The sequence below is a fragment of the Emydura macquarii genome, unplaced genomic scaffold, assembly GCF_026122565.2.
Source record: "Emydura macquarii macquarii isolate MOO-44397 ecotype Brisbane River unplaced genomic scaffold, CSIRO-AGI_Emac_v2 contig_1363, whole genome shotgun sequence".
NCBI lineage: Eukaryota > Metazoa > Chordata > Testudines > Chelidae > Emydura > Emydura macquarii.
Window position 1 is genome coordinate 1,991,402 of NW_027131500.1, and position 26,536 is coordinate 2,017,937.

Below are 26,536 nucleotides of genomic sequence, written 5' to 3' on the forward strand. Positions count from 1 at the left end.
CTGTCTGCGTGTATTTTCATTATCAGAGACTTGGATTTGGAAAAGAAGTTTCATGTCATATTTTTGAAGTAATAATTGAGATTTCAATTATTTTTCTGCCCAAACCACTGAAAAGAGTTTGTCAAGCTCTCCCTATTGTGTTCACTTTTTATTTTTTTACTCTCCATTATAAGTAGTATTCTGAGCAACTTGAAAATTCTACTTCTTTCTCACTATTCACCACCTCCCATTATAATTTTGAACAGAAAGGAGGGAATGTCTCAGGAATTCTACCCTCTCCATATGTTCCAGACTTAACTTTTGCACTTTGCTATCCGAGGCTCAAGACATTTTTCTTTCTTTTTTAGTTCTGTTGGTTTTGGTGTTGATACTATTTTGTTCCTCCTGAATAAGGACAGAGGATGATTTACTCATTCTTTATCCCAATTTAATTTTCAACACAAAGTATTTATGCTTCAGGACCTCTCTACTTAATTCGTTTCTTGCTGGCCTGTATATGTTATGTATTGTACACCTCTACTGCTGTACTTTCTGCAGTTTAAACGAGCTGAATTCATAGTTACAAAAAGAATGTAAACATGCAGGAGAAATTTAAAATGTCAGGAGGGCTTGGAAATTGCAATGGCCCTGTACATTAGTGTTTCACTGTTAGAGATCAATGTTCAATCTTGGTTTAAGATAGATATAAGAAACGGATTTGTCACATCTCATCCTAGTTCCCATTTGTGGAGATTACAAAATCACCACACAAGCTGGCACAGTGCTGAGTTACTGGTACTCTCTTCTCAACAGAAACCCAGGTCTGGATTAGCAAGGGATGTTTGTTGTAAGTCAGAAGTTTGGTGCCCTGGGAACATTATGTTGGGAAGCTTGCATATCACCTGCTTATACTATGCTTGCCTGAAGCCAGTGCTATTAATGACCCCATGCAATCATTTGCCAATGTAAAAGGAAATAACGTGTTTTCTGACTCAAATACCAGTAAATGAGATAAAAATTGCTGGTTTATTGACTGCATTTCACATCTGCAGTGAGGTGTTATTCTCTTTGTACCTGGGCTGGTGATCTATTTCCTAAATTTGACATGACTAGGGAAACTACTGGGTCTATAACTTCGGATAGTACTATTAAAGAGTTTAACTTAAACAATGTCATGATATCTCCAAAGAAACTTTCAACTTAGCTAAGACATGGCATGACTTGAGTTGATGCCAATGAATGTTGTATAACTTGTCCTATAGCAGGCAACCCATTGACAATTAGTTTCCTGGAACTGCAATAAGCAAATTAGTGGTGTAAGGCAGGCACTGTAGTAGGAAAAGCAGACTGAGTCCATTTTCTCTTCTGCTTGATCTGAGTGCTGTCAGTGAAATAGATGGAGACAAGGCAACAGATTTAGTATGTCAGCTAGAATTGTTCAGTTATCTAGTACATCTGTTTGCTATTATATACAAAGAAATGCATGGATACTCAAGGGGTTCCTGCAGTTATCTGTTTAAAGATCTACACTTTATGATAAAAATTGTCATAGTTCTGACCATTTCTATGCATGGTCAATTATTTTGGAGGGGATCAGGGGAGAATAAAATCAGACAACGAACATAAATAAAATGGAAAGGGCTCTAAAATCAATCTGTCTCATCACTGATCCAGGCAATGGATACAAGGTGCACACACTCTCCCTCTACTCTTGGGCCCGGCCACTCAGTGCCACTATTACTCATCAGTCAGGAGAATGTTAACATATCATTAGTTGATTAAGTGAAATTCTATTTAGAAGTCACCAAAAAGATTACAATTATTTCTCACTGATCATCCAGATCTAGTCCTGATCCGATGCCCCAACATGGTGTTAGTAGACACTTCTAAGCACACCATTTTTTGGATGAGGTGTAAAAGTGAGATCCTGATTCCTGACTCCTTATGTTCATTTAGGATCTCGTGGTTCTGTTTAAAATAGTAAGTGTGTGAACTCCATGGTTCTGGCAAAATTCCAACTCTGATAATTACATTGTGTCTACATAAATTCCCTCTGCAGTTTCAGATCACTACATCATCTCCTTTATTTCCTAAAATATTTGTGTGACATTGTCTGGTGTTCAACAACTGCAACATTTCATTCCAGAGAGAATGAAGATAACAATATAAGAATATTCTTATGTGCCTTCCTTTTTCGTTTGTATTCTATTGTAATAAATCAAGTGCAGTTTCAGTATAATACTTGATATGTCTCCTATTGGTGATTATATCCTGCCCTTTCAGGGGGATGGACTTGATGATCTAATAGGTCTTTTCCATCTCGGACTACTATGATCCTATGACTATGGCAGCAGACATAAACTCCATTACAAAATAAAGGTTACCATACATTATTATCCAGTTCTTTCATTAATTAAAGGCTCCCTCTTATGGCATCTATATGTTAATCTGTGTTTTGTTTTTCTTTCCCAGAGTAAAGAGAAACTTCCATTTTGGGAGAATGGTACAGGGAAAAAAGAGGCCTGGCAGAATGGGTGGCATGGATACGACAATGAGCTCATGAACATGAGGGGATTCTTCCTCGCATATGGGCCAGGTAGGCCAAATGGATTATCATATAATCACAGGAACACCCCCCAACCCACCCCGCATCTACAATAGCTTCAGAGAAAAGGCAGATTCAGAGTGCTGCATTATTTTGGATGGAGTGTTGAGGTAGAAGTTAATTCTGGAGATTGAGCCTTTCCATCACAGCCCATATGAAAGTAGAGCAAGGCTTGCTCCGCTTTTAGCCTCTATATCTTATGTAAAACTGGGATAGAAAACAAGTATTACATTTCTCTTTGCTTTGCCATTCTGACATCATGCACTTTGTACAGCCACCTGATGTAAGTGTGCAGGAACCTACCACTATGATTCCCAAGACTCAGATCAGCACTGAGTACCCCTTCCTGTTAATGTACTCCAAGTCTGGCACATGGGTTCCATCAATAGCTCCTGTATGGGTTGGGCTCCTCAACTGTTTAAATCGTTCAGTGATCTTTGGCAGTTTGGCTACTTCTATCCCATGCCCTGGCAACTCATGATGTATTGCTATGCACACTTGCATGACAAGCACACGATCATGGACTTCCCACCAACCAGTAATTATCTGGGATGAAGTAGAGTCTCAGACCCTGATTTCTACATGTCTGTATATTATGTTACTTCTATACTACTAATAATAAATAGTATGCACAGGATTTCATCTGCAGATCTGAGCACACACTGTAGGTGTGTATCATTATTCCCATTTTACAGATGGGGGAAACCAAGCACAGAGACATTAAGTGATTTGCTCAAGGCTACACGGGAAGTCTCCTAATTCCCAAAACACTGTCCTGTCCATTGAACCTTACTGTTCTCAGCTAGGTTGGCTTGAACTTTTAACTCTATATGAAATATATGTATCCTTTTTTATTCTTGGCAAAGGGCTCATCAAGACGGAGTAGTCCCTTTGCTAGAGTCCATGCAGTTATTACTTATATCATACATCTGCTACATTATTATATAGAGAATTTCTGAGTCCCAGTTTGTCAGACCCTTTAAATATTGAAGAGTGCACGCTCTTCACAGATGAGGAAAAAGGACAGAATCAGAATCTTTCACACAATCATTGCAAAGCAAAATTGTCTGCTGAAAAGGCAGCAGAGTGATTTTAAATGCACAAACATGTAAACATTTAAATAGCTACTGTGTATAAAAGTTCCATTCTCTTTTCTTATTTGCCAAACTATTTTTAACAAATAATTCTGGGTCCCACTCACAAGACTTTCTATTAGTCTCTGGAATCCCTCCTAATTCCTTGTTTATTGGCTGCTCCTGCAATTCAAATTCGCAGGCAAAAGAAATTATGCTGTGTTAAATCCCCTCTGCCATTCGGAAACCAAAACATCTCTTTGCATTTCTTTGTTTCAGATTTCAAATCTAACTTCAGGGCGCCTCCAATCAGATCGGTTGATGTTTATAACATCATGTGCAATATTGCAGGAATAAAGCCACTACCAAACAATGGATCCTGGTCCAGAGTGGAGTGTATGTTAAAAAATAATGCCAATTTGGCACAGTTAGTTCAGTGGAGCAGCTGTGTGCTGGCATTAATTGCACTTTTACTGTTTGCATAACAGATCTTGTTACTTGGGCCCCAAAACAATGTTGGTCAGTGTGACAATAACTTGATTTGATAGATATATATATATATATATATATATATATTTATTTTAGAATTCTTTCTTTGAATAAAGGCTTCATTAATAGAATACTGTCTGGGTAAATTGCACATATTCACCCAAATTCATCACTCAAGTTACACAAAGGATTAATCTGACCCATTCTGTTATCACAATGGTTATAACAAATGCAAGGCCAAATATTGCTTTCATTTACTCTATTGTAAATATATACAGCGGTGTCAATGAGAGCAGCCTCTAGCCCATTGTGTGAGTGAGTGAGAGAGTAATTCCTGGATATAGAGAATGAACTCCCTCTCATACTACCACGTCTAACTAAGGAGACGCTTTCACCTCTGCATAGGTAGGGGCTCAGAAGTAGATATAGGCCTTCGTAATTTTATTGATTGTTTTATTCTGGATCGTTTCTGTATCTCTGCTCCAATCCTGCCCTCTCCTCACAAAGCTGTTACATGCATGGTATATGCTGCCCCACTCCTGTAAACAGGAAAAAACAACCTCTCTCCACTAAGCCACAAAGAGCACAGCCCCAAGAAAATAGGGATGAGAGCATTCAAGAGCCAAGAACATAACATCCTTCTTTCCCCAGACTTTGTCTCTCCTTCCGCCTCAAGAGCTTCACCCTGCTCAATACTCCATAAACTCATAGAACCCTAGTGATAGAACGGACTGCAAGGGTCATCTAGTCTAATCCCCTGCCATGATGTTTTGTTGTTTCTCAACCGTCCAAGACAGAGGCCTATCATAGCCAGGTCCCACACCCATTCGAGTCTGAAGAGTTTTACCCTTGACTTGAATGAGTTTGAAATCAAGCAGAGAATGGAAGTTACACAATGAGGCCAAACCTGAACTTAGGTCACCCATGTAGCAGTTTTTTGGAACAGCCCATTGACGATTTTTAAATTTAACATATCACCTGCCTATACAGAGGGCACTATTTATTTCACAATGCTAAGGCCATTAAATTTGCTACCCCTACTTTTACCTCAGAATCTAAAATTCATTTTAAAAAACAGAATGTTTCTAGCCCTTAAGGTTGAGAAGAAACCCTTGAAAATATCAATCAAGTGTCTACTGATACAGCAGTTGAGTCTGGAAGCAGCTTACAGCAGTAGCTCTGGGAGGTGTAAATTGTCCTGTTCTTCTCAATGGGACACCGACCAAAAGATGGCAGTTTAAATATAAGTCATTAACTATTTCACTGCTGATCATTTTTGCAGAAAAATCCAACTAATATGTTTTATCATATAGCCCCAAATGGCCTCACAGTGCCAAAAAACCCAACTGCCCCTGCTGCCAAAACTTCCAGCCTCCCTACAAGTTCTCTACAAGGTATGCACTGTCAATGCAGAAACCTCCAGGATGTCTAAAACTGAAAAGGAGAGGGACGGCAGAAAATAAATTGCATTTCATATCTGAATAAACAACACGGGGACTATTGTGCTAATTGCAATCTTCATTTTCATGCTTAATTCATTAAAAACCTCCCAGCTACATCTAAATGAAACTGCCACTGAATTTCCAGTCTGCCGCAGGTTACAGGGACCTTTCTGCAGAATTGATGCCCAATTTACTGAGGCCTTGTCTACAGATTTTCAAGGTGGAAAATCATTTCTGTTTGCCAAAATGCTACTAGGTTTCTATCATAGAAATGTAACGCTGAAAGGGACCTCAAGAGGTCAACTAATCCATCCCTCCCATGCTGAGGCACTCAGAATCTGAAATTATTTCAATGGTAATTAGCGTTGATGATGTGTCACTGTCAGACCAACATCTAGAATCTTCTTCTGCACCCATCACTGGGGTATCTGAACACCAGTACAACTATCAGCGAGTCATAGCCCTAATTCCATGGAATGGCATTTGTACTAGTCAATCCCATGCACTCAACAAAGAAGGAAGATGAGAAAGAGAGAAACACAATGAATTCAAAGTGCACAGGTGAAGAAATGAGATGTATCCATGCCGCAGAGGGCCTTAGCTATAAATCAAAATATGCCAGTATCAAGTACAATAAAATAGTTTGGAACACAACTGGCCTCTGTCTTTCTGGATAAAATAGTGAAACATATCACCACATATTCTCGGTGGTCCAATACATCAGGTGAACTCTGGAGAGTTTTCAGCATCTATTGATTTTCTACCAGCATCATCAGGGAAGAGCATGTTTTTAAGTGACTCCCACTCAAGCAATGGAGCATGCAACACACATGGCTCTTTTTCCTTCAAAGGTGCTTTCTGCAGCATGGAGACAGATTTATATGGTGGACTTTCAAAAGACTTTTTATCCTTTAGCCAGTGCTACAGTAGTGAGAGGAGGGAGAGCTCATAGGAAATATCCAAGTTCGACATTCAAAGCCATCTTTCACACAACAAGGGTGACAGGATGAGGACCAAACATCATAGTGAATGAATATTTCATCGCAGGGACCTCAAACCCAGTCCTAAATTGTACTGGTAAAATTAGATAGGGATAGACTCTTGCAGTATGTCTACACTAGAGCTGGAAGGTGTAATTTCCAGTTTGCGTAGACATAACTTATTGATCTAGCCAAAAACAGCCATGGCTACATGGGCAGTAGGATGGGCTAGCTGAATGCCTACTTAGGGTCTCAGATAGGATTGAATTCAGAACAGCTAGCCCATCCTACTGCCCCCCTTAGTTTCAGCACTCTAGATTGAGCAGACCCAGCATGGGTATGTCAACCCCAGCTGGAAATTACACTTTCAGATCCAGTGCAGACATACCCTTGGAGGTAATTAATTTTGGAGGTTAAAGTCCCCAGATTAAGGTAATCCTGAACAAAAACAGGGAGGCAGATATAGCAAATCCCATCTAAGAACCTGATTATACCACCTTCACATTGATTTCAATAGCACTATATCTCTAGTCAAAGTTCTAGTCTACATATAATGGCAGAATCTGGTCTTAAACCAATAGCTATTTTATTTTAATTCAGAAGATTAATTTTGCTTAGTTGTTAAAATATTTTGCTGCTGTACTGCTTGGTGTAAAATATGTGGGATCTACATACATATCAAAATGCTAGTCAGAAGAGCACCTTTACAGAATTTTAATTTTTAAAAGCTTCCACTGTAAAATGAACATATCCAGAAAAGAGATATTTAGGCTTTGATCCTGCAAGGGCGCTGAGTACCTTTAACTCCTCATGATGCTGATGGAAGTAGAGGGCACTCTGCCACACCTCAAAGGAGGTGCTCAGCACAGGGAGGGATTGAACTCCTGTGGAAAGATTAGGTTCCTTCCTGTACAAAATAAGCCTCTAAAAAGGAATGCTCACACAGACCCAGAGTAAAGCACATTTTGGGTTGGGTTGGTACAGTTAATTTAAGGATAAATGATTGCAGCATGAAAAAAATATTAAACTTGACAAAAGGCTTCTGTAATAGCTGAAAAGATTTATGTAATGTGTTTTTAAAGCTCAAGTGAACCATCAAATCAATTGAGGAAAAAAAAAAAGAAAAAGAAAATCAGCCTTTGTTATCAGGCTGCTGAATATAAAAGGCAATTTAGGGATTTCTAAGCATTTGCAGTGGCAGTGAAACAAGCATCTATTGTTCAAAGTTCCCTGTTGCTCTTTAATGGACCAGGCTCAATGAATTCATTGGAGCACATTTTTTAAAAGTGAGAAAAATATCAGTATAAAAGATAACTAAATGACTTAATTATAAAATTTTGTTTGAAAACCAACAGGATATATAAAACACACACTAAGCCCTCCACATTCTGGAGTCTTAAATCCTGTAATAAAAAGGTTTCAGTATTCTCTTACAGGGAAAAAATGAGCATAAAGGCACCAGGACAGATTTTGATTTCAGTTACACTAGTGTAAATCGGGAATAATTATTCAAGTCAATTAAATTATTCCAGATTTAGACCAGTAAATGAGTTTAGTATTGCCATACTATCAGTGTTTGTGGGTAACAGTTAGCAAAGAAAGTGTCCATGTTAAAGAACGCTGAGCCCTTGCAAATATTGCAAAGTATATTTTCAAAATGTATTAGAGTTTGATGGGGTTTAGTGCAAACCTCACATGATAAAGAGCTTCAAAATGTGTTTGATCTGTGAAAGGGAAATTCTGTAATAGATTTACAGCAAGTTGGTCATCTCCAAGAGAACTGAGATTTGGGTATGTTTTATAAGTACATGTTGCTTTCTTGGTATTTTTGTACCTCTATACTGATTCATGTTCTGGTTCAAAAATCAGAGCATTTTGACTGTAGCATCCTTATCTGTGTAACAAGCAACTGAGGTGAATGTATTTTAAAAACCATGGTTCTATATGATGCTGTCAAACAATGAATGATTGTGAATGAGTGAATAATTGTAAGAACACTGTATGATTTCTGTAAGAAATGGTATACATTTTGTAAATAATGTAAGATTAAAAAAATTGTATAACATCTTATCTTTTTGGGCCACTTCTTACTTAGAGAAATAAAGATACTACAGCATAAACAGTGTTTGAAGCTTATACTGATTAATCATCAGTGGAATGAATGATAATTGTTTAGAAATGACAAAGTCCTCAAAATATACATGTAAATAAGATATGAAATAAATTGCACAAGATAATGTGGCTTGCATGTCAGATAATTTTCCAGGAGTATTATAATAAAAGTTAACCTTTAGAATCTGTTTAGTTTTTTTTTTCTTCCCACTGCATCTATAAACATAGCTCTATTAAATAGCAGCAAGGTCCACTGGTGGTAGCTCTACATCAATGAGAGACACATCTGTAAATACTTGTAATTAAATTTGTAATCTCCCTGGGGAAGGGATGTCTTTTCGTTTTGTATTTGTATAGCACCTAGCACAATGGGTTGTAATGGGTTTTGCTACTCACCGTTGTTATGCCTCCTCATGGCTCATCTGGGGATTAGCTCACTACTGGTTGCATGCCCCTTCCTGTGGTCATTAAGCCCGTCACCTCAATCTCATCCTCCAGGACTCTGGGTAGTCTGCTACTTTATGACTTGGCTGCGCCCTCTTAGTGACTTGACCATCTGGCCAGGTCACTATAGTCTTCCCCTTCAGGGGTCTGTCAAAGTCTCTCTGGACAAGGTGTCCCCCTGCCATTCCAGGAAGTCCTACATGCTACATCCAAGGCTGTGCTACTTCCCCAGTGGCTTATAGGAGAACCCAGGCCCACCCTCTACTCCAAGGTCCAGCCCAAGGACCCTATGCTTTGCAACTATGGGCAACTTACTCCCAGACCTGTTTGCTTCTTCTCTGGGCTCTGTTCTACTCCATCCTTCTAGCCTCTGGGCTTACCACCTGTCCAAGTTTCCTCCACTCCCCATGACGACTTCTCCCTCTGGCAGTGGTCCCCAAAATTTTATGTCATGCCCCCCATTTACCTGAAATGGACTCTCTCTATGCCCCCCCTGGGAGCCACAGTCAGAAGCAGGGCTGCAGCCAGGGCCAGAGATGCTGCTGGGCCTGAGGTCAGGCTGGAGCTGTGGTTGGGGCTGTGTCCAGAGCCGCGTCCAGGGGGTGGGGCCAGAGCTGAGGCAGGGCCATAGCAGGCTGGCTGGCACTCCCTGTCTCTCTCCTAAGGGGGCTGGCCTGGGCCCCACTGTGTCCCCCCCCACCAAACATTCCTCTGCACCCCCCTAGGGGAGGCATGTTCCACTGTTTGGGAACCACTACCCTATGGCTTCTCACTGGAACCAGTAATCTCCAACACATCTCCCCTTCTGTCAGGGAGTGACTACAGACTACTTCCCCCTGCAGCTTCATTCTGTTCTCAGCTTCATACAAGCCCCACCTGTTTCTGCCCAGGTTAGCTTCATCTTTAATTAAGAGTTATTGAGCCCTGGCTCCCCTCCAGGGGCAGCCTATAAAGTTAATTGGCCCATCTAGCCTACTTTAACCCCTTCAGGGCTGGTGTGGGGTAAACACCCCATCACATGGGGTCCTGCTCCTTGAGCTGGGCTCCCAGCTGCTACAGTGATATAGATAATAAATAATAATAATGGATGTAGTGCTGATCATAATGAGTAGTTCCACAAAGTAACTTGTGAACAGTCCTGTTGCAGGCTGAAAGTTGACATAGTGCAATTCTGTCAGCTCTGATGAAAATATATAAAGCTTGTCATCTCAGGTTCAAATCTAGCATACGTAGTAAAGACCAGAATTTACTGCCACCTTTATGTGGTCCACATAAAATAAGTTGTTAGGGTTCATTTACCAGTGGATAGGTGTGCACATCACACACACCATCACAACTGGCATTATATTTATTAGCACCCTTTAGAAAAGACAGAATTACCCTTTCAACCCTAGAAATGGTCAGACCAGAGCAAAACTGAGGCCCAGTGGAGAAAGTGGGACGGTTTGCACTGTTGCTGCCTCTGATCTGTAGATAAATACAGAGCTGCCATCTCTAAAGAACTAGCCTGGTGCCTTCCACAAGCTGTAAATTCACACAAAGATTGTTTAAAAATAAATAAAGGGATAAATAATTTTTAAACTCCACAGAAACAGAAAGAAAGGAAGGATTACTGCTCTCACTCAAGTCAGAGCTCCTCTACCTCTCCAAGAACTGCGGCACAGAGCATCATGCTGAATAGCTGCAGCTCCTAGCACCATGTGCTCTTTCCAGAGTAACAGAAGTAATTAGGGAAAGTGGGTGAGGTCCTCATTGTACAGGTTGCTTTCCAAGGCACTGAAGTAGTGAAAATAGAAACTAAAAGTCAGCAAATTAACGACTGAGGGTCTGAGGCGTAGTGTTATATTGTGCCTGTAGAAACCAGTGCCAAGCTTGGGGAAGGGGAAGGCAGAGAGGTACTGTACCAAAGACAACAACTGGAGGCATTCTGCCAGCAGAGAACCTATGTGCTCCAGCTACCTCCAAGGCTGCTGGGGAGTACACCCAGGAGTGGCAATTACTGCAGCATAGTCTCCCCTCACCACAGCGCTGGGCCCAAATAACTAGCCAGTCAGGAAGTAGGGAAAGGACCATGGTGCAACACCAATCATGCACACTTTCAGGTGGCTGTCCAGGAGCAGTGTCATTAATCATTACTGAGAACAGTCGTGAGATATAAATGTGTTATACAGAGCCTGGTCATTAAACATATCTGTCACCTGTGCTCTTAAGTTCAACAATCTCCTGCTTTGTCTTTGGTCCTTTCCCACGTTTTGGTCTGACATCAGCTAGAGCACCACCATCACCTTATGGTGCAAGATCTGTTGTCTGAGCACCTCATGCATCCACACTCATTGTGCCAGTCTTCTGCAGAGATCAAAGGATCTTTTACCTCCCCTCAGGATGGCTCTCAGCAATCACCACAAGCAGCCAATAATACCATTCTATCTTAAATAAACCAAAGTTTACTTTCATGAAAAAGAGAGACAGGATCAATGGAAATAAATCACAACACTTCATACCAGAGTCAAAGGCTACCACAAACCTTTCTAGGCAGGCAGAAAATGCTCCTCTGAGTTACAAGAAAAGATTAACTAGGAAAAGTCATGACCCTGCCATTCCTTCTAGTTAACTTCCTCTGGTCTCAACTTCCCGCTCGCATGTCTCTCTCCAGTTCTGTCCCCCAGTGAGCCCCTTTTCTATCATTCTATTCTGCCTCTGGTCTGCATGGACATTGATTCTGACCTCTCACACACGTAGGTGACTCATCCATCAAAACTGCTAGACCAGTGGGATTGATTTACGAACTTTCCTACCTCCCACCGTGGCCAATAAGCCCCTCTCCTCTCCAATTCCCTCCACTATTTATCACTTGTTGATGATTTTATCAATCACACTTTCAGGCTATTCTGTAATTCACTTTGGGAATGCCAGCATACATTGCTAACAGCAGCTGTCTGGCCACATTGGCTATTTACTACAATATGTCACCTAGTACCAGGCAGCATCACAGACACTATATGCAAAAGTTTGAAACAGCACAGCATAGATATAAAAGACAGACATAAATGATATAAAAATTGTTTATCCCTCTTAAATAGGATGGTTGGTGCATAGCATTTCAGATGACTGGAACTTCATTTATCAGATTTGTTTTTTGATTGGTGGTTTCAATTATTCACCTACCACTTATGAGCAGTGCTGTTGCCACTCACTCTTGAATGAGTGATTAAAAAAATATAGCTCAAAGTCCGTTGATCTGTTCATGGCAAGTGGGAGCAGGAGGAGCCTGGACTGGAGAGGTTAGGGACAGAAAGGCCCGCGTTGGATAGGAGCCTGTTTTCTGGAGCAGGCCAGAAAGATGCAAGTTGTTCTTCCACCAGACCCCATGGAATTTCCAAAAGGAAAGGGAAGATGGTATTATCTTTTACATGTAGTCTCTATATACTGTGGAACCCCTTTAAAGAAAGGCACCAAGGGCATCCATGGCCAGGAGCCATAACACCATAGAACTGGGATGAGGAAGTTGGAGGAGTAGATGTGGAAGCACAGGGCAGGCACAGAAGCACAGTGCCTTTCATAGAATATTAGAGTTGGAAGGGACCTCAGGAGGTCATCTAGTCCAACCCCCTGCTCAAAGCAAGACTAACCTCAGCTATATCATCCCAGCCAGGGCTTTGTCAAGCCTCAGCTTAAAAACCTCTAACGATGGAGATTCCACCACCTCCCTAGGTAACCGATTCCAGAGCTTCACCACCCTCCTAGTGAAAAACTTTTTTCTAATGTCCAACCTAGACCTCCCCAACTGCAACTTGAGACCGTTGCTCCTTATTCTGTCATCTGCTACCACCAAGAACAGCCTAGCCCCATCCTCTCTGGAACCCCCTTTCAGGTAGTTAAAGGCTGCTATCAAATCCCCCCTCATTCTTCTCTTTTGCAGACTAAACAAGCCCAGTTCCCTTAGCGTCTCCTCATAAGTCTTGTGCTCCAGCCCCCTAATCATTTTTGTTGCCCTCCGCTGGACTCTCTCCAACTTGTCTACATCCTTTTTGTAGTGGGGGGCCCAAAACTGGACACAATACTCTAAATGCGGCCTCACCAATGCTGAATAGAGGGGAATAATCACTTCCCGCGTCCTGCTGGCAATGCCCCTCCTAATGTAGCCCAATATGCTATTAGCCTTCTTGACAACCAGGGCACACTGCTGACTCATATCCAGCTTTTTATCCACGGTTACCCCCAGGTCCTTTTCTGCAGAACTGCTGCCTAGTTCATCGGTCCCCAGTCTATAGCTGTGCATGGGATTCTTCCTTCCTAAGTGGAGGACTCTGCACTTTTCTTTGCTGAACCTCATTAGATTTCTTTTGGCCCAATCCTCCAGTTTGTTTAGGTCCTTCTGTATCCTATCCCTACCTTCCAGGGTATCTACCACTCCCCCTAGCTTAGTGTCATCCGCAAACTTGCTGAGGGTGCAATCTACCCCATCCTCCAGATCATTAATGAAGATGTTGAACAAAACTGGCCCCAGGACCGACCCCTGGGGCACTCCGCTTGTGACTGGTTGCCAGCTAGACATGGAGCCATTGATCACTACTCGTTGAGCCCTATGCTCTAGCCAGTTCTCTATCCATTTTATAGTCCATTCATCCAACCCATACTTCTTTAGCTTGCTGATAAGAATACTGTGAGAGACAATATCAAAAGCTTTGCTAAAGTCAAGGTATATCACATCCACCGCCTTCCCTACATACACAGAGCCAGTCACCTCATCATAGAAAGCAATCAGGTTGGTCAGGCATGACTTTCCCTTGGTGAATCTGTGTTGACTGATCACCTTTCTCTCTTCCAAGTGCCTTAAAATGGATTTCTTAAAGACCTGCTCCATGATTTTTCCAGGGATTGAAGTGAGGCTGATCAAGATCTACGAGACTAGGGGCACAGACACTCAGCTCATTCCATTGGGAAAGAAGCCACACTCACTGACAAAATAACTTGTGGAAAACTGCAAGAACCATCTTGTGAAGTTTTCCTCCATGTTAGCCTTCTTCTGAAGGTTTTATCATGGGAGTTAGTGATTTACTCTTGCTTATTAAAGCATGGTCTCATAAATCCAGTACGAACCATAGACTGGAATAGCCAGGAGCTTCATTCATTGAAGATAACAGTGTGCACTATACCTGCCTGCACTAAGTCTGGCTTTGGGTAGTGCAATTAGACCTTTACTTTCATGAACACTACATGTACAAGCAATTTTAAAAGACCTATGAATACCCCCAGTGTTTTAAACATAGAGCTGAGGGCAACAATTGTGATTTCAATTCTCAGCATTGTTTACACTATTGATTGGTGTGGCACAGTAACTACTGACTGATATAGATAACAGAATTTCATATGATTATTAATCAAGCCATTTGAATTGCATGTTGCAATCCAAGTATTTCATGTATAGACATATCCTGACTTTTTTTTGTCCAGCTCATTATCATCTAGAATGCTTTACACAATGAATATCAATACTTTGCACTTATCTAACACCTTTCATCTCAGGCTCTCAAAGTGCTTTACGAAACCTAATTAAGCTTTACAATAACCATTTCAGATTTGCCACAACTGGACTGATTTACTCACTTGCTGATTGAAAAGATAGATAGATATAGACAGGTGACAAAAGGGGTGGAGGGTGGGGAGGGCACAAAACAGTGATGCTCTACTTAATTTTTGTCCAGAATCCCAAAGTAGTTGCATGTTTCTAGTAATAATTTCACTTCTTATCATTTTTACATCTTTTATATTTAAATTGTTACCATTAAGTTTCCCATTTAACACTCCACTGATTGAACAGGCCAGGTCACACCACCCACAGCTACTGTTTAAGTATCTGTCCCTCTCTTCGAACTTTATCATACAGTACAAAAAATAATGTTTTTTTCTGCAAATATAAGGAAATATGTTATGGTAGAAATGTATATTTTAAAAACAGATGGTCAGATTCTGCAGAAATTGATAAAACCAGTAGGGAAGTGCTGATCCAGTGAATGAGTTCAGACAAGTCCTTCAGTGTAAATTCTTTTTTATTCCATCAGATCTCCATCTCTCTATGCATAACCCTTTCCTTCTTAAACAAAATACTGATATTTTCATAAAAGGTAGAGCACATGGTTCAGTTGAGGAACTTTCTTTTCTGTCAGTGGAATTTCTCTTTTTTTTTCCTGAGATGCAATTAACTGAACAGGCAGGGACAAAAGTACAGAAAACCAACAAGAAAATAAGGGACTACATTAAATAAAAAAATAAAGAAGACAGTGGCTGCCATCTGGTCCACCAATGAGTCTCTTAAATCAATCGCCAGAACTACTCAAAGTAAATATTCTATAAAACTGTCCCTCATGTCATATCCCTTCTAACCTGGTAACATGTCACAATTTCCTCCCACAGGAGACTCAGTAATATGTCCCGTATCACAAATCCACATAAATCAGGCTGATAGTGAGAAGCCGCATCTACACTAGGATGTTGATGAGTTGCTAACTGTGCGGAATCAAGTCTCAGTCATATTTTCTGTAACAATGCTGAAGATGGTTTTATCCCATCTATGCTAGCTAACAAACAGTTTTCAGCACTGATTCAGTTGCCAACTGTTGCGAACAATAGATTAATTCATTTCCTACGATAGAAGGTATTCTGTGTCACAGCCCTCTGGTCTGAACTCCTTATCTTATCTTCGAATGAGACAAGCATTTGACATCATGGACTGGCCACAGTACAAAGTAGACTATTTCCTAGTGTGCCCAACTAAAGGGAACAAAGATAGCCACCTACACGGTAGCAGATTCCTCCCAGACTGTGAGCTGGTGGACACCAATAGTGGAGCACCTTGGAAAGCACGAAGGATTTTCTTAAGAATCAGATATCACAGATGGGACTGAAGAGGTTTATTCATGCTATCGGGAAGTCTGACAAATCAGCTTCAACTTCATGGTGTTACAAAGATCACTTATATACGTTTTTTTTCTCACTTAAACAATTCATTTACATTTCTTTTATCTATTACTTACAAATACAGACCTTGTTCTTCTCAGTAAGAACAGGGGTGATAAAGACAGAGACAGAACAGAATTTCTGACTATCCTTGGAGGGGGGAGTGGAAATGGGTGGAATCTTTACAGATAAGAGGGTACACCACAAGGGGGGTCAGGGCGGGAGTGAAAGGAATGTGCTGTTCTCATGGAAAGGCAGAATCACTAAGTGGCATCTGGTCTTCGAGTTATCAGGCATTTACACAAGCCATTGTCCTTGAGGTTTTGTTATGCATGCCTGTTAATTATTGTGGGTTTCAGTTGGGCTGAAAACTGCTTTCAGGTCTAACAACCTTTTACTGGTCCATGGAGAGCTGGCTGGTCCTACGGGGCTAACCCTCTACTGTGTTTCCCACTGCTAATTTACATTAAAAGTTATACACACTTTCCTAATATTACTTTTCCCTGTAAACAATTGCTGCAGTTGCAAGAGAGATATGGTGTGACTACCAATGAAAAGCGAGGTGAATGAATGTAGGCCACAGTATGGAAAAGTGTGAAAAAACTATACTTCAGGATAACATGCCCTTTATAGCTGCACAAAAAGACTTATTCACTGAAATAGGATTACATGCAAAAAATATATTTAAAGAATGTTATTAAGGCTGCAAAGTCAAGCACTCAAAAGATGGGAAGTTCCAGAATAAAAGTTGCTTGTGCAACCTTAATTCTTCTCCACTGTAGCTATGCATTATGACACAGTAATTAATTCCATGATTCCATACATTTTTTCCCGTGGAAAAAAGGCAAGCTCTTTTAATTGCTCCTCACTCATCTATTGGTCAGTCAATCCAGCTCCCCATTCTTCCTCCTGAGTATTTTTGTTTATCTTCTTTGAGCTCTTTTCTATTTGTCAATAACTATCTTTTAATGGAAGGTCTGGAAATGAACACAACATTCCAGGTGTGGTCGCAAAAGAGCCATGAAGAGAGGGATTGTTCTGCTCTGAAATGTCTCCACCTATGCAGCCCAAAATTGCATTAGGCTTTTGCTATGCTCATATATTGCAAACTCTTGTTTAAGTCACTACACATTGTCACCCCTAGAGCTCTTTCAGCATTTTTGCTTCCCAAATTTCTCTCTCCTCTGTTATCTCGGGTTTGCATTATTTTTACTCAGCTGTATTTTATACACCTTCTCTAATACACTGATGCCATGAGGCTTAGCTAATATATGAGTAGTACTTTATAATTCTCAGCTGAATTGTAGAAATTAGAAATATTCGTATATTCTCATGCAAAGGCGGTTAAACAAAACTGGCAAATGTATTAGAAATGTCATGGTTCTTACCTTCTGCATAATTCCATCAGAAACTTAGCACAGGCCATAAACAACACATTTTAAATTCTTGGTAGTAATGTCTAGAATACTGGTTAGTCATGCTTTGAGTATAGCCGTGAGTGTCCAAAAGCCGCACAAATACCACAGGTTTTTATAATATTTTTATGTCTTTCCTGACAGGACAGGGTATTTTGTTGATAATGTCCAGCATACAGAGAAAGTTCTCCCATTAAAGCCTCATAAAACAGAGACATAAATCAAAACCAGTACAGAAAGAATTATTTTCCCCCATTCATTCTGAGTTCTTCTGTTGGTGCAAGAAAAGAGAAGTAACATGAACAAACAGTAGGGCAAAGGTATGAAGAATTTGGGAGTAGGAACCTCTCAGTGCCTTTATGACATCACTTTCCTGTTTGTATATTAATGGCTGGGAATATCAAGAGGATACTAAGAGTACAATCTGGTAAATTACAGAGCCACAGCTGAAAAAACACAGTAGGAAAGGTATATACAAATTGTAAATCAATCACCACTAAACCTTTGAGAAAAATGAAAGTGATCAATTTAGTCTGTTTTAAAGACAAAAGTTAATCAAGCACTGAAGTTCTAGCAGTATGTTATACTAAACCAGTCTCTTCTATGAGATGAAGAAAATTAAGTACATGATGTAAAATAATACAATAAATACAAATTTGCATGTGAAATAAAAGTGTTGTCAAGCTGGGAGAACTACTAGAGATTACTTTCTGCCTAACAGGTTTGTGAAGCTTTTATATGTTTTCATTTGAAATGCAACCAGTGACTTTGTTTTACTCCCCCTCCCCTACTAAGTGCTCCATTTCCACTTGGAACCTATTTAAGGAGTCTAAATATTTAAAAAAAAAAAAAAAAGCCATGTCATTTTCGTGAATTCTATGGATCTAATGCATCTCATTGCCTTTTCTTTCTCTCTCTTTTTTGAGCTCATATTGTGCTGATGAAGGATGCCAGCTTGACAGCCCTGGAAATTGAAGGCCTCTAATGATAGCTACAGGAGCGCGGACATTGTAAGCTTCCCTACATTGCTCTGACAATGTGCCTCAAACCAGGGCTGGAGGGCGTGAGAAGGTAGCTCAGTTTTTATTGTCATCCAACCATTACCCTCTGGCTGAGTGTGACAATGCCAAATAGCGGCAATTTTGTGATGTGAGTTTGGTGATGGGGTCACCTGACCTCAGCAAACTAGACTGAGACCACCAGTTTATTTCTCATAGTCCACTGAACTGCCATCAGCTGATAACAGCTACTCCTGCTCAAGGGTAGATTTGAACTAGTGATCTAGTAGCAAAAGGTGCCGCAACATTTCATCAACCCCATTCCCTCATCCCTTATTTCTTTCTAGTGCAGAGCAGGGTTTTGATTTGATTTTAATCGTCTCATAAGATGAAGAATAATGAGGAACCTCATATGCAGATTTTTTTTTTTTTTTAAATTGTGGAGGGCTCACACTGTATTGGCTGAGGCCAAAGGCAAAGGAAAGAGTTCTTTTCCATATTCACGGATGCATCACTACATCTCATTATTACCTAACTCAGAGCTCCCTCTTCTGGTTTCACATAGGGTTGCCCTCTTACTTCAATCTAAACCCAGCAGCACTTTAAGAATTTGCTAGGAAATAGAAAAGAAACATTTAGCACCTTTGCTGAAAATGAAAAGTAACAGAAATCATGGCCGAGTGCAACAGTCTGACACCTACCCAAGTAGACAAAGCTGGAGATATTTATAAATTGCCTTCCCAAATGTGCTGGTGACTTGCAGGAGCATGGGGAGAAAGCGATAAAAAAGGAAAAAAGTTGGTTGGTGTGCGTTGTCGTGCATTAAACTGAAAGTACGAAATGATCCAAGAACGCATACTATATTATCATTCTGCACACTAATGGAGCTGTAATGACAAAGTGGGCTGAGGTGGGGGAAGGTGCTTTGATGTACACTCTACAAATTGAGGAATATATTCCTGAGTATTATTGGAATATAGGCCCACTCCACAAAATTCTGGAGCCAGACTTCAAATCCTTCAGAGCTCAGAGATGTTCAAGATGATGTCCCAAAGCTGTTCCCCACATATGCCTAAACAGGAAATTGGAACCACCAGAGATAACCTCTATTTTAGATTTTGCCCAGTCCAGGAATGGCGTAAAACTTTAGGATTTGGGGATCTGGTTTAAAGTCCGCTGAAGTCCATGGAAAGATTATCCAGTTTCAGTAACTTGTTTTAAGGAGTTGGTAACAGGGACACAACTTTCAGATCCAGGTTTTTGTTTCAGGGAACTTGTTTTAGAGAATGCACAAAACAGTGAAATTTGAATCTGATCTGATTCACTCTCAGACCCACACCCTCCGCTCTCAAAACTCAGGGTGTTGTGGTTCAGGTTTATCGCTAATAATTTAGAACCTTCAAGAATACAAAAGATGGGAACATCCAATACATGATGATAACAAGAATAGATATTAGGAATACACTGTGTGGGCTATCCGAAAAGATGCTTCTGGTTGTCTAGGAAGCTGTTCCATAACTGTGTATCACCTCCTCCATCTAACAAGAAGTGAGAGAGAAGAGATGATTTACTGAATCTCAATTAGAATGGAAGCAGCATACATGATGAATCATAACAGCCAAATGCTCCTGAAATCAGACAGGAAAATATGACAATTTTTCAAGAGATGAGTTTTGTTGCTTTTATTTTTTATGTTCACCATCATTTATCTGGGTAGTTCGATGTGTAAAGCAACTGTTCAGTGTGTCATATGGACTTTTCTTCCCCATATGTTTAGCCCTTGTGGCGGCAAAGCTCTTTTTGGATGAGGGACAGAGCTTCCAGCTGTAGATGTAATTTAACTGTTTTTAAAGGTTTGTGTGATGTACAGAGGATCCAGGCGATAATGATGGAGAATGAGAGCAGGAGACATCAGAAGTCAAAGAAGGGAGGAATAAAAAAAGAAGGAAACATAAAAGGATAAAAGGAAATCTCCCACTCCTAAGCGTGCCTTCTTTTCTCTTCTCTCAGCTGAGCGGAGGCTGGGTAAACTATCAACAGTGAACAATTTATCATATTTTGTCTTTATTGAATTTGTAAACTGTCTGTGAACAGATCGCTAATTTGACAAATGCATTTGCTGTTGTTCACGTTAAAGCCTTGAATATTTTGTGGACAAACATACCTCAGCCCATGTCTGGCTTGCAAAATGTTCACTGCAAATATTCCTCCACTTTTTGATGGGGTGCTGTTTTTTCCCTGACTGGCTATAAGGGAATAGTTTGCAAAATACCTGGGAATAAAAGTTGGTGTATGTTCTATGAAAATGGCTATGACTCACAAAGTCACATTCTTCTTCTTCATATGAACAAGGAATTTTGTTAGGGTACATACGAAGCTGTTAGCTTTAGAACAGCTTCATCTGTCAACAGTGGCTGATAACCTTCCCCCCCTTGCTAAAAATGTAGACAGAACCATTTTAAAGTACTCACTGAAGGTGAAGCCGTTTTCAGCTCCCCTCCACTGCCATGGCCCGAGTTCACACTGGTGTAGGTCATAAAAGGTAATAAAAAATAATCTTCTGCCACTGATGTAAAGGCAGGAAGTGGCTGTGACAGAACCTGATGGTACAAGCAGCTAATCCCTGCTCTTTGCTCTCTGGGTGAGAAGGGGGCTGCAGGGCATCCAAGCTCCTTTCCCTCTGAGTGACAGTGGGGGGATACCTCGTCCCTCCAGCCCCTCATCCTTCTTCAGATTGATCAGAAAGAGAAAATAAGGCCTTGGCAGAAAAAAATGGAGTGTTTGGATGGGGAGGAGAGCGGGTTTGGGAGGAAGAGGTGAAGGTATTTCCGTGACAGAACCGAAGGAGGTAAGGAAGGAATTGGAGATTTTCTTTCTTCCCCTTCTCCACGTCACACACAAAATATCGCTTTTGCACCCCACAACTAATTCTGCTTCCCCACCACCACAGGCACACCCCTACCTTCCTGAAGGTTCCTGAACTGATGCTGCAACCTTTTCCCGTCTGCCTCCAGCTACTGTGCCTCCCTCACTACTCTCTCAGGCCTGGGAGTGGGCAGAGGGTAGTAAAAAAAGCTTCTTCCCAACCTCAAGTGGTGGAGCCTTCCTCCTCCAGGCCTTAGTGGAACATGGCAGGAGGAGTTAGTGAAGCAGCTGTGGAGCCAATTGGGAACACCTGCTCCCATGAGGGCGCTGAACTCAAAGGGCTCTAGCCCTCTGTTCACACTGGGGAAAGACTCAGGAGGGGGAGAGCTCAGCTTTCTACACTTTGTTGTTCTTCAGATATGCCGTAGCTCTGCTTGGCTGCCCATTTCCAGGAGGCAGGGAAAAGGATAAGGCAGACAATCAGAACGGGAAATGCAAACAGCTTGACAGTAGTTTTCCCTATGGACCTATGAGAGGATCTCAAAGAGTGTAGTATATGGAGAAAACCTTTAGGTCTGAAAGCGGCTCTCTCTTTCTCTGCTCCATTGCATAGCCCCTAGCTCAGGGGCTCTCAACCTTTCCAGACTGCTGTACCCCTTTCAAGAGTCTGATTTGTCTTGCGTATCCCCAAGGTTCACTTCACTTAAAAACTACTTGCTTACAAAAATCAGACATAAAAATACAAAAGTGTCACAGCGCACTAGTACTGAAAAATGGCTTACTTTCTAATTTTCACCATATAATCATAAAATACAACCATTGGAATATAAATATTGTACTTGCATTTCAGTGTATAATTTATAGAGCAGTATAAACAAGTCTGTATGAAATTTTAGTTTGTACTGACTTCGCTAGTGCTTTTTATGTAGCCTGTAGTAAAACTAGGCAAATATATAGATGAGTTGATGTATCCCCTGGAAAACCTCTGCATACTCCCTGGGTACGCATACCCCTGGTTGAGAACCACTGCTGTGGGTAAACTTTTCTAAAGGCTCCTAAATCACTTCGGTGCTTTTTGAAAATTTTTCCTCTACTTAGAGCTTTCCCCATGCTCCCTGCTACCTGGCTGGCTGTTACAGATTTAAAGAGCCAATGTGCATAGCCTTACATTATATAGATTTAAGATGTTACACAGGGAAGCTCATGTGCTTGTACAGGACCGGCTTTAAAAATAGACCAAATTCCATCAGGCTCAGGCCATGAAGGCTTCTCAGGGTAGGCAGTGCTTCGCTTACCCCATTTTGAGTCAGATGTACTATGGAACTGCTGATAGCTGGCTCTGATCAGACATTTGTGTGTCAGTTTTGCCTATTAGCTTTTAAATGTCACCAGCCTCCGCTGGGATTAGGTAGGCGTATCCCACATGACCAATTTTCTGAGATTGCAGGAGTGGGCACTGATGGCTCTTGAGAGGCCTTCTGTTGCTCTTAAGAAATTAATAATACATTAATACATTACTCAGCACATATATATAAATCTCACTTTGTGAATATTAATTCGTCCTCACAATGAGCCTGTGAGATAAACTTTTCTTTCCCTTGTACAGATAAAAGGAGGGAGAGAGGCTCAGTGGCTTAGCCAAGGACACACACGTGGGCCACAGTTCGAGCTAGAGCAAGACTTAAAACTCAGCAATCGCTGGTTCCCAGTTTAGTGGTCAGACCAAGCTCTCTCCCCACCTCCAGTTCACTGCATGGGCTTGATGCGGTAATGTCATCTGCTAGATGTATGTGCATGACTCACTAATGCTAATGGGAGTCCTCCACAAGAAATCAGCAAGAACAAATGTCTCAGAATATTCTGTTCTATAATAACCATTTCAAAACAAGAGCTGAAGCCAAACTAGTTTTTATTTTGTATATTAAATGTCAAACAGAATTACTGACCATGCAATGTATTTTTCTCCTACATGCGCGCATGCATGCACACACCTGAAAAGAGAATGGATAGCAAAGCTGGAGCTTGCTGGGTTATAGCACATACACTGTTTTAAAATTTATATCTGGAAGCAGACCGAGATCATGCAATGTGCCCATTTGCAACCACACAGAACACTTTTTATAAATCCCTTTAGACACTTCTTTCAGGAAGTCTGCCTTAGTCTCCCCTTAAATAAGTGTTAAAAAGATAGGTGACAGATAATATCAATTCTTTACGAAGCCACACAAAAAATGTGGCATGTCAATTATATTCACTCACTATAGTTAGATGTAAACTTTACTTCTCACCCACTTCATTTTTTGTTGCATTGCATCCCATCCTCTACCCTTTGTCTGAATGTTGTTTCTTTAAATTATAATTTGTGGAGACAGGAACCGTGTCTTTTTATTGTCTGTAGGATTCCCAGACACATTGTGATATTATATAAAAACCAATAATCAGTAAAAATAAATAACCTCTGAAATAGTAAATTTCTCTGAAATTGTACAATCTGAATTTACAACTATGTGGCAACTGACACCTAATTAGATTGACTCTATTGGTGCTGTATGGTTAGAGTCGGTGTTCCAGGGGAAGCAGCAGATGGCAGTTTTATCAGTTTATGTTTGTTTCAATAAAACTCTTCCAAAATCAAATAAGTCCATTTTGTTCCATCTCATGTGAACACAGGGAGCTCAGAACATCTAATAAGGATCAGCTTAAGCTTGTTGCTGGCTGCAAGTTTATTTGATGTGTGAATCTACAGTGCTTTCCAGGACACTGAATATCACTGGTGAAATCCTGACTGCATTGAAAGTCAGCAGTGAAACTCCCATTGACTTCACCCCAGATTTTCATTGACATTGCATCAGGTATGTATCAGGTACGCTGTCCTTTTGGCTGAGAAGAGCAAATGTCAGACCATCAATCATTTTCATTAAGTTTTGTTAATTAAGGGCAGATCAATAGTGCACGGGGACGCTCAGCACCTCAGAGGACTGGGCCCTACAGATGTGGTAAATCATTCAGGAGAAGTGCTAATATTGAAAATTAGAGTGAGCTGCTGACTCAGCAGATAAACTTTTGTAGGTTACTCACCTTCACTTTGTTGCTGATTTCAATTTCTGATTTTGTTTAAATGTTTCACACACCAGGCAATGACATTCGTAATAATCACCTCCCTTTAGCCTCTCAAAAATAATTGTATCATTTTTATTTTGAATTTCTGGAATTCAACCAAACTTTTTTCACTACAGCATTTCTGGGTGTACTATTTTTCCATTATCACAGTATTTTAGGCTACAGTGGAAGCACATCTAGTTCCATAGACTTTCCCTGAGTAGGTGGGAAAACCTTAATGGCAGAGGATGAGGACTACGAGGGAAGATGAGTCAGTTACAAACCTATTTTGGATGGACTGGCTATGTCTTCCTATATGTTTGTGTATTCTGTTGCACACTGAGGCACCAAACTAGAGAGGGCCCCTGTACAAAAACAATAGAAATAATAAACAATCATTGTCAGGGATTTGTCTTTTTGGATACTAATCTAATAAAAATATCCACAGAGCAGCAAGATCTTCAGACAGAAGTACACTGAAATAAATAAAATGAAAATGAGAGAAAGTGCTAACTTCACCCTGAAATATTAAGGATAATGGGCCAGATTCTCAGCTGATGTAAATCAGCAGCGCATTGATTTGCACCAGCTAAGGATCAAAGCCAGTATTTCTTTCTACAACAGTAACTGCTTCAGACTATATGAAAACAATTTGCCCTGCCACAAAACAGCAATAATAATTACTTTGGCATCCAATGCTAATAAAATGCACAGCACACTGAAGATGTCAGACTGTCTTTGTGTGCTCTCACTTTTGCATTAGAAGTATATTAGTAAGCCAAGACTGTTACAGTTACGTAACCGAGATCACCTAGACACAAGTTCAGACAAGAGCAGACTTATGGTTAAATCTGGCTGAGGAAATGTCACAATTTAGTGGTGAAGTGTATAAAATGGCAAAGAACTCCGGACACAAAAATGAACTGTTTCCACAATTAAAACAGAATACAAGGAAATTCAGAAGTTTGCTTTGTATTCCAACTGCTCTCTATGCCCCTCTCCTTCCTCTCCTCACTTCATTCCTTACTCCCTAACCTCAACACACCTAGCCTGTGTTACATTCCGTTTAAACAAAACCAAAAGGACAATAGCCAATGCAATATATTTATAAACCCAAACAACTAAACAAAAGAAAACAAAATCATGGAACAAAATATGCCTGACAAACCATCACTCGGCTTGTACGTTATATTTTATTCACACTCGCTGTGTCTTGTCTATTTAGTCCGTGTCTACACTACAAAATTATGACAACCTAATTTACGTTAGCATACAGCCATCACGATTATTAAATTGCTTGTGTGCGCGCACTCGTGGCTTCCTGTGTCAGCAGCGCACATCCTCACCAGGAGCGCTTGTATGATTGTATTGTCAGTGTGGGGCACTGTGGGATGGCTCCTGAAAGTCTGTAGCTTTTGACCGAAGCAACACAGCGTCTACAAGAACCTTGTATCGAACTAATCACATTGACCATGACTTTGCCACTCAGGGACGTGGTGTTACTAAATTGGCATAGAGAGGCACTTACATCAATGGAAGCCAAATTTAAAGGAAGACACTTCCACAGGTAGGTCAACACAAGGGAGCTTACGTTGACATAACCATGCAGTGTAGACCAGGACGTAGCCTGTAAGCTCTTCAGGGCAGGGACCATCTTTTATTCTGTGTTAAACTAGCACAATGAGGCCCCTTCATTACTGCAATAGAAATACATCACTCAAAACACCACCACCAAATATCTTGAGAGGCCCCAAACCCCCCCCAAAACAACCCCCCCCAACCTTCAGGAAACATTAGTGACACTGATTTAAGAGGAAAATTATTTTTATTTTAAAGGAAATGACTATAAATATATTAGCACAGTTCTGCTAAAGGACAAAAAATTATTTTCTCTGCAAACAAGACACAATTCAGGGCTCAATTAGGCTTTCTGTTTGATTTTCATGCTGTCTCCCTTTGTAGATGAAATGCCAGAATGCAGACTGGATAAACAAATACCAGTATCATTAAAGAGGACATATTTAGTATCCATTATACAGGGAATGCTGGGGGAAGGGAGGTTAAGAAAGAAGAACAAG

At 40.6% G+C, this 26,536-nt stretch overlaps 1 protein-coding gene across 1 annotated transcript in view; it reads left to right on the forward strand.

Moving 5' to 3' along the window:
- The window catches only part of ENPP6 (ectonucleotide pyrophosphatase/phosphodiesterase 6), a 51,606-nt gene extending 42,715 nt beyond the window's left edge, over nt 1-8,891 (forward strand). Inside the window, exons 7-8 of the mRNA XM_067551665.1 lie at nt 2,452-2,575; nt 3,937-8,891. Coding sequence (XP_067407766.1) covers nt 2,452-2,575; nt 3,937-4,142 — 330 coding nt within the window. The 3' untranslated portion in view covers nt 4,143-8,891. The remainder of the gene's footprint in view (nt 1-2,451; nt 2,576-3,936) is intronic.
- The last annotated feature ends 17,645 nt before the right edge of the window (nt 8,892-26,536 follow it).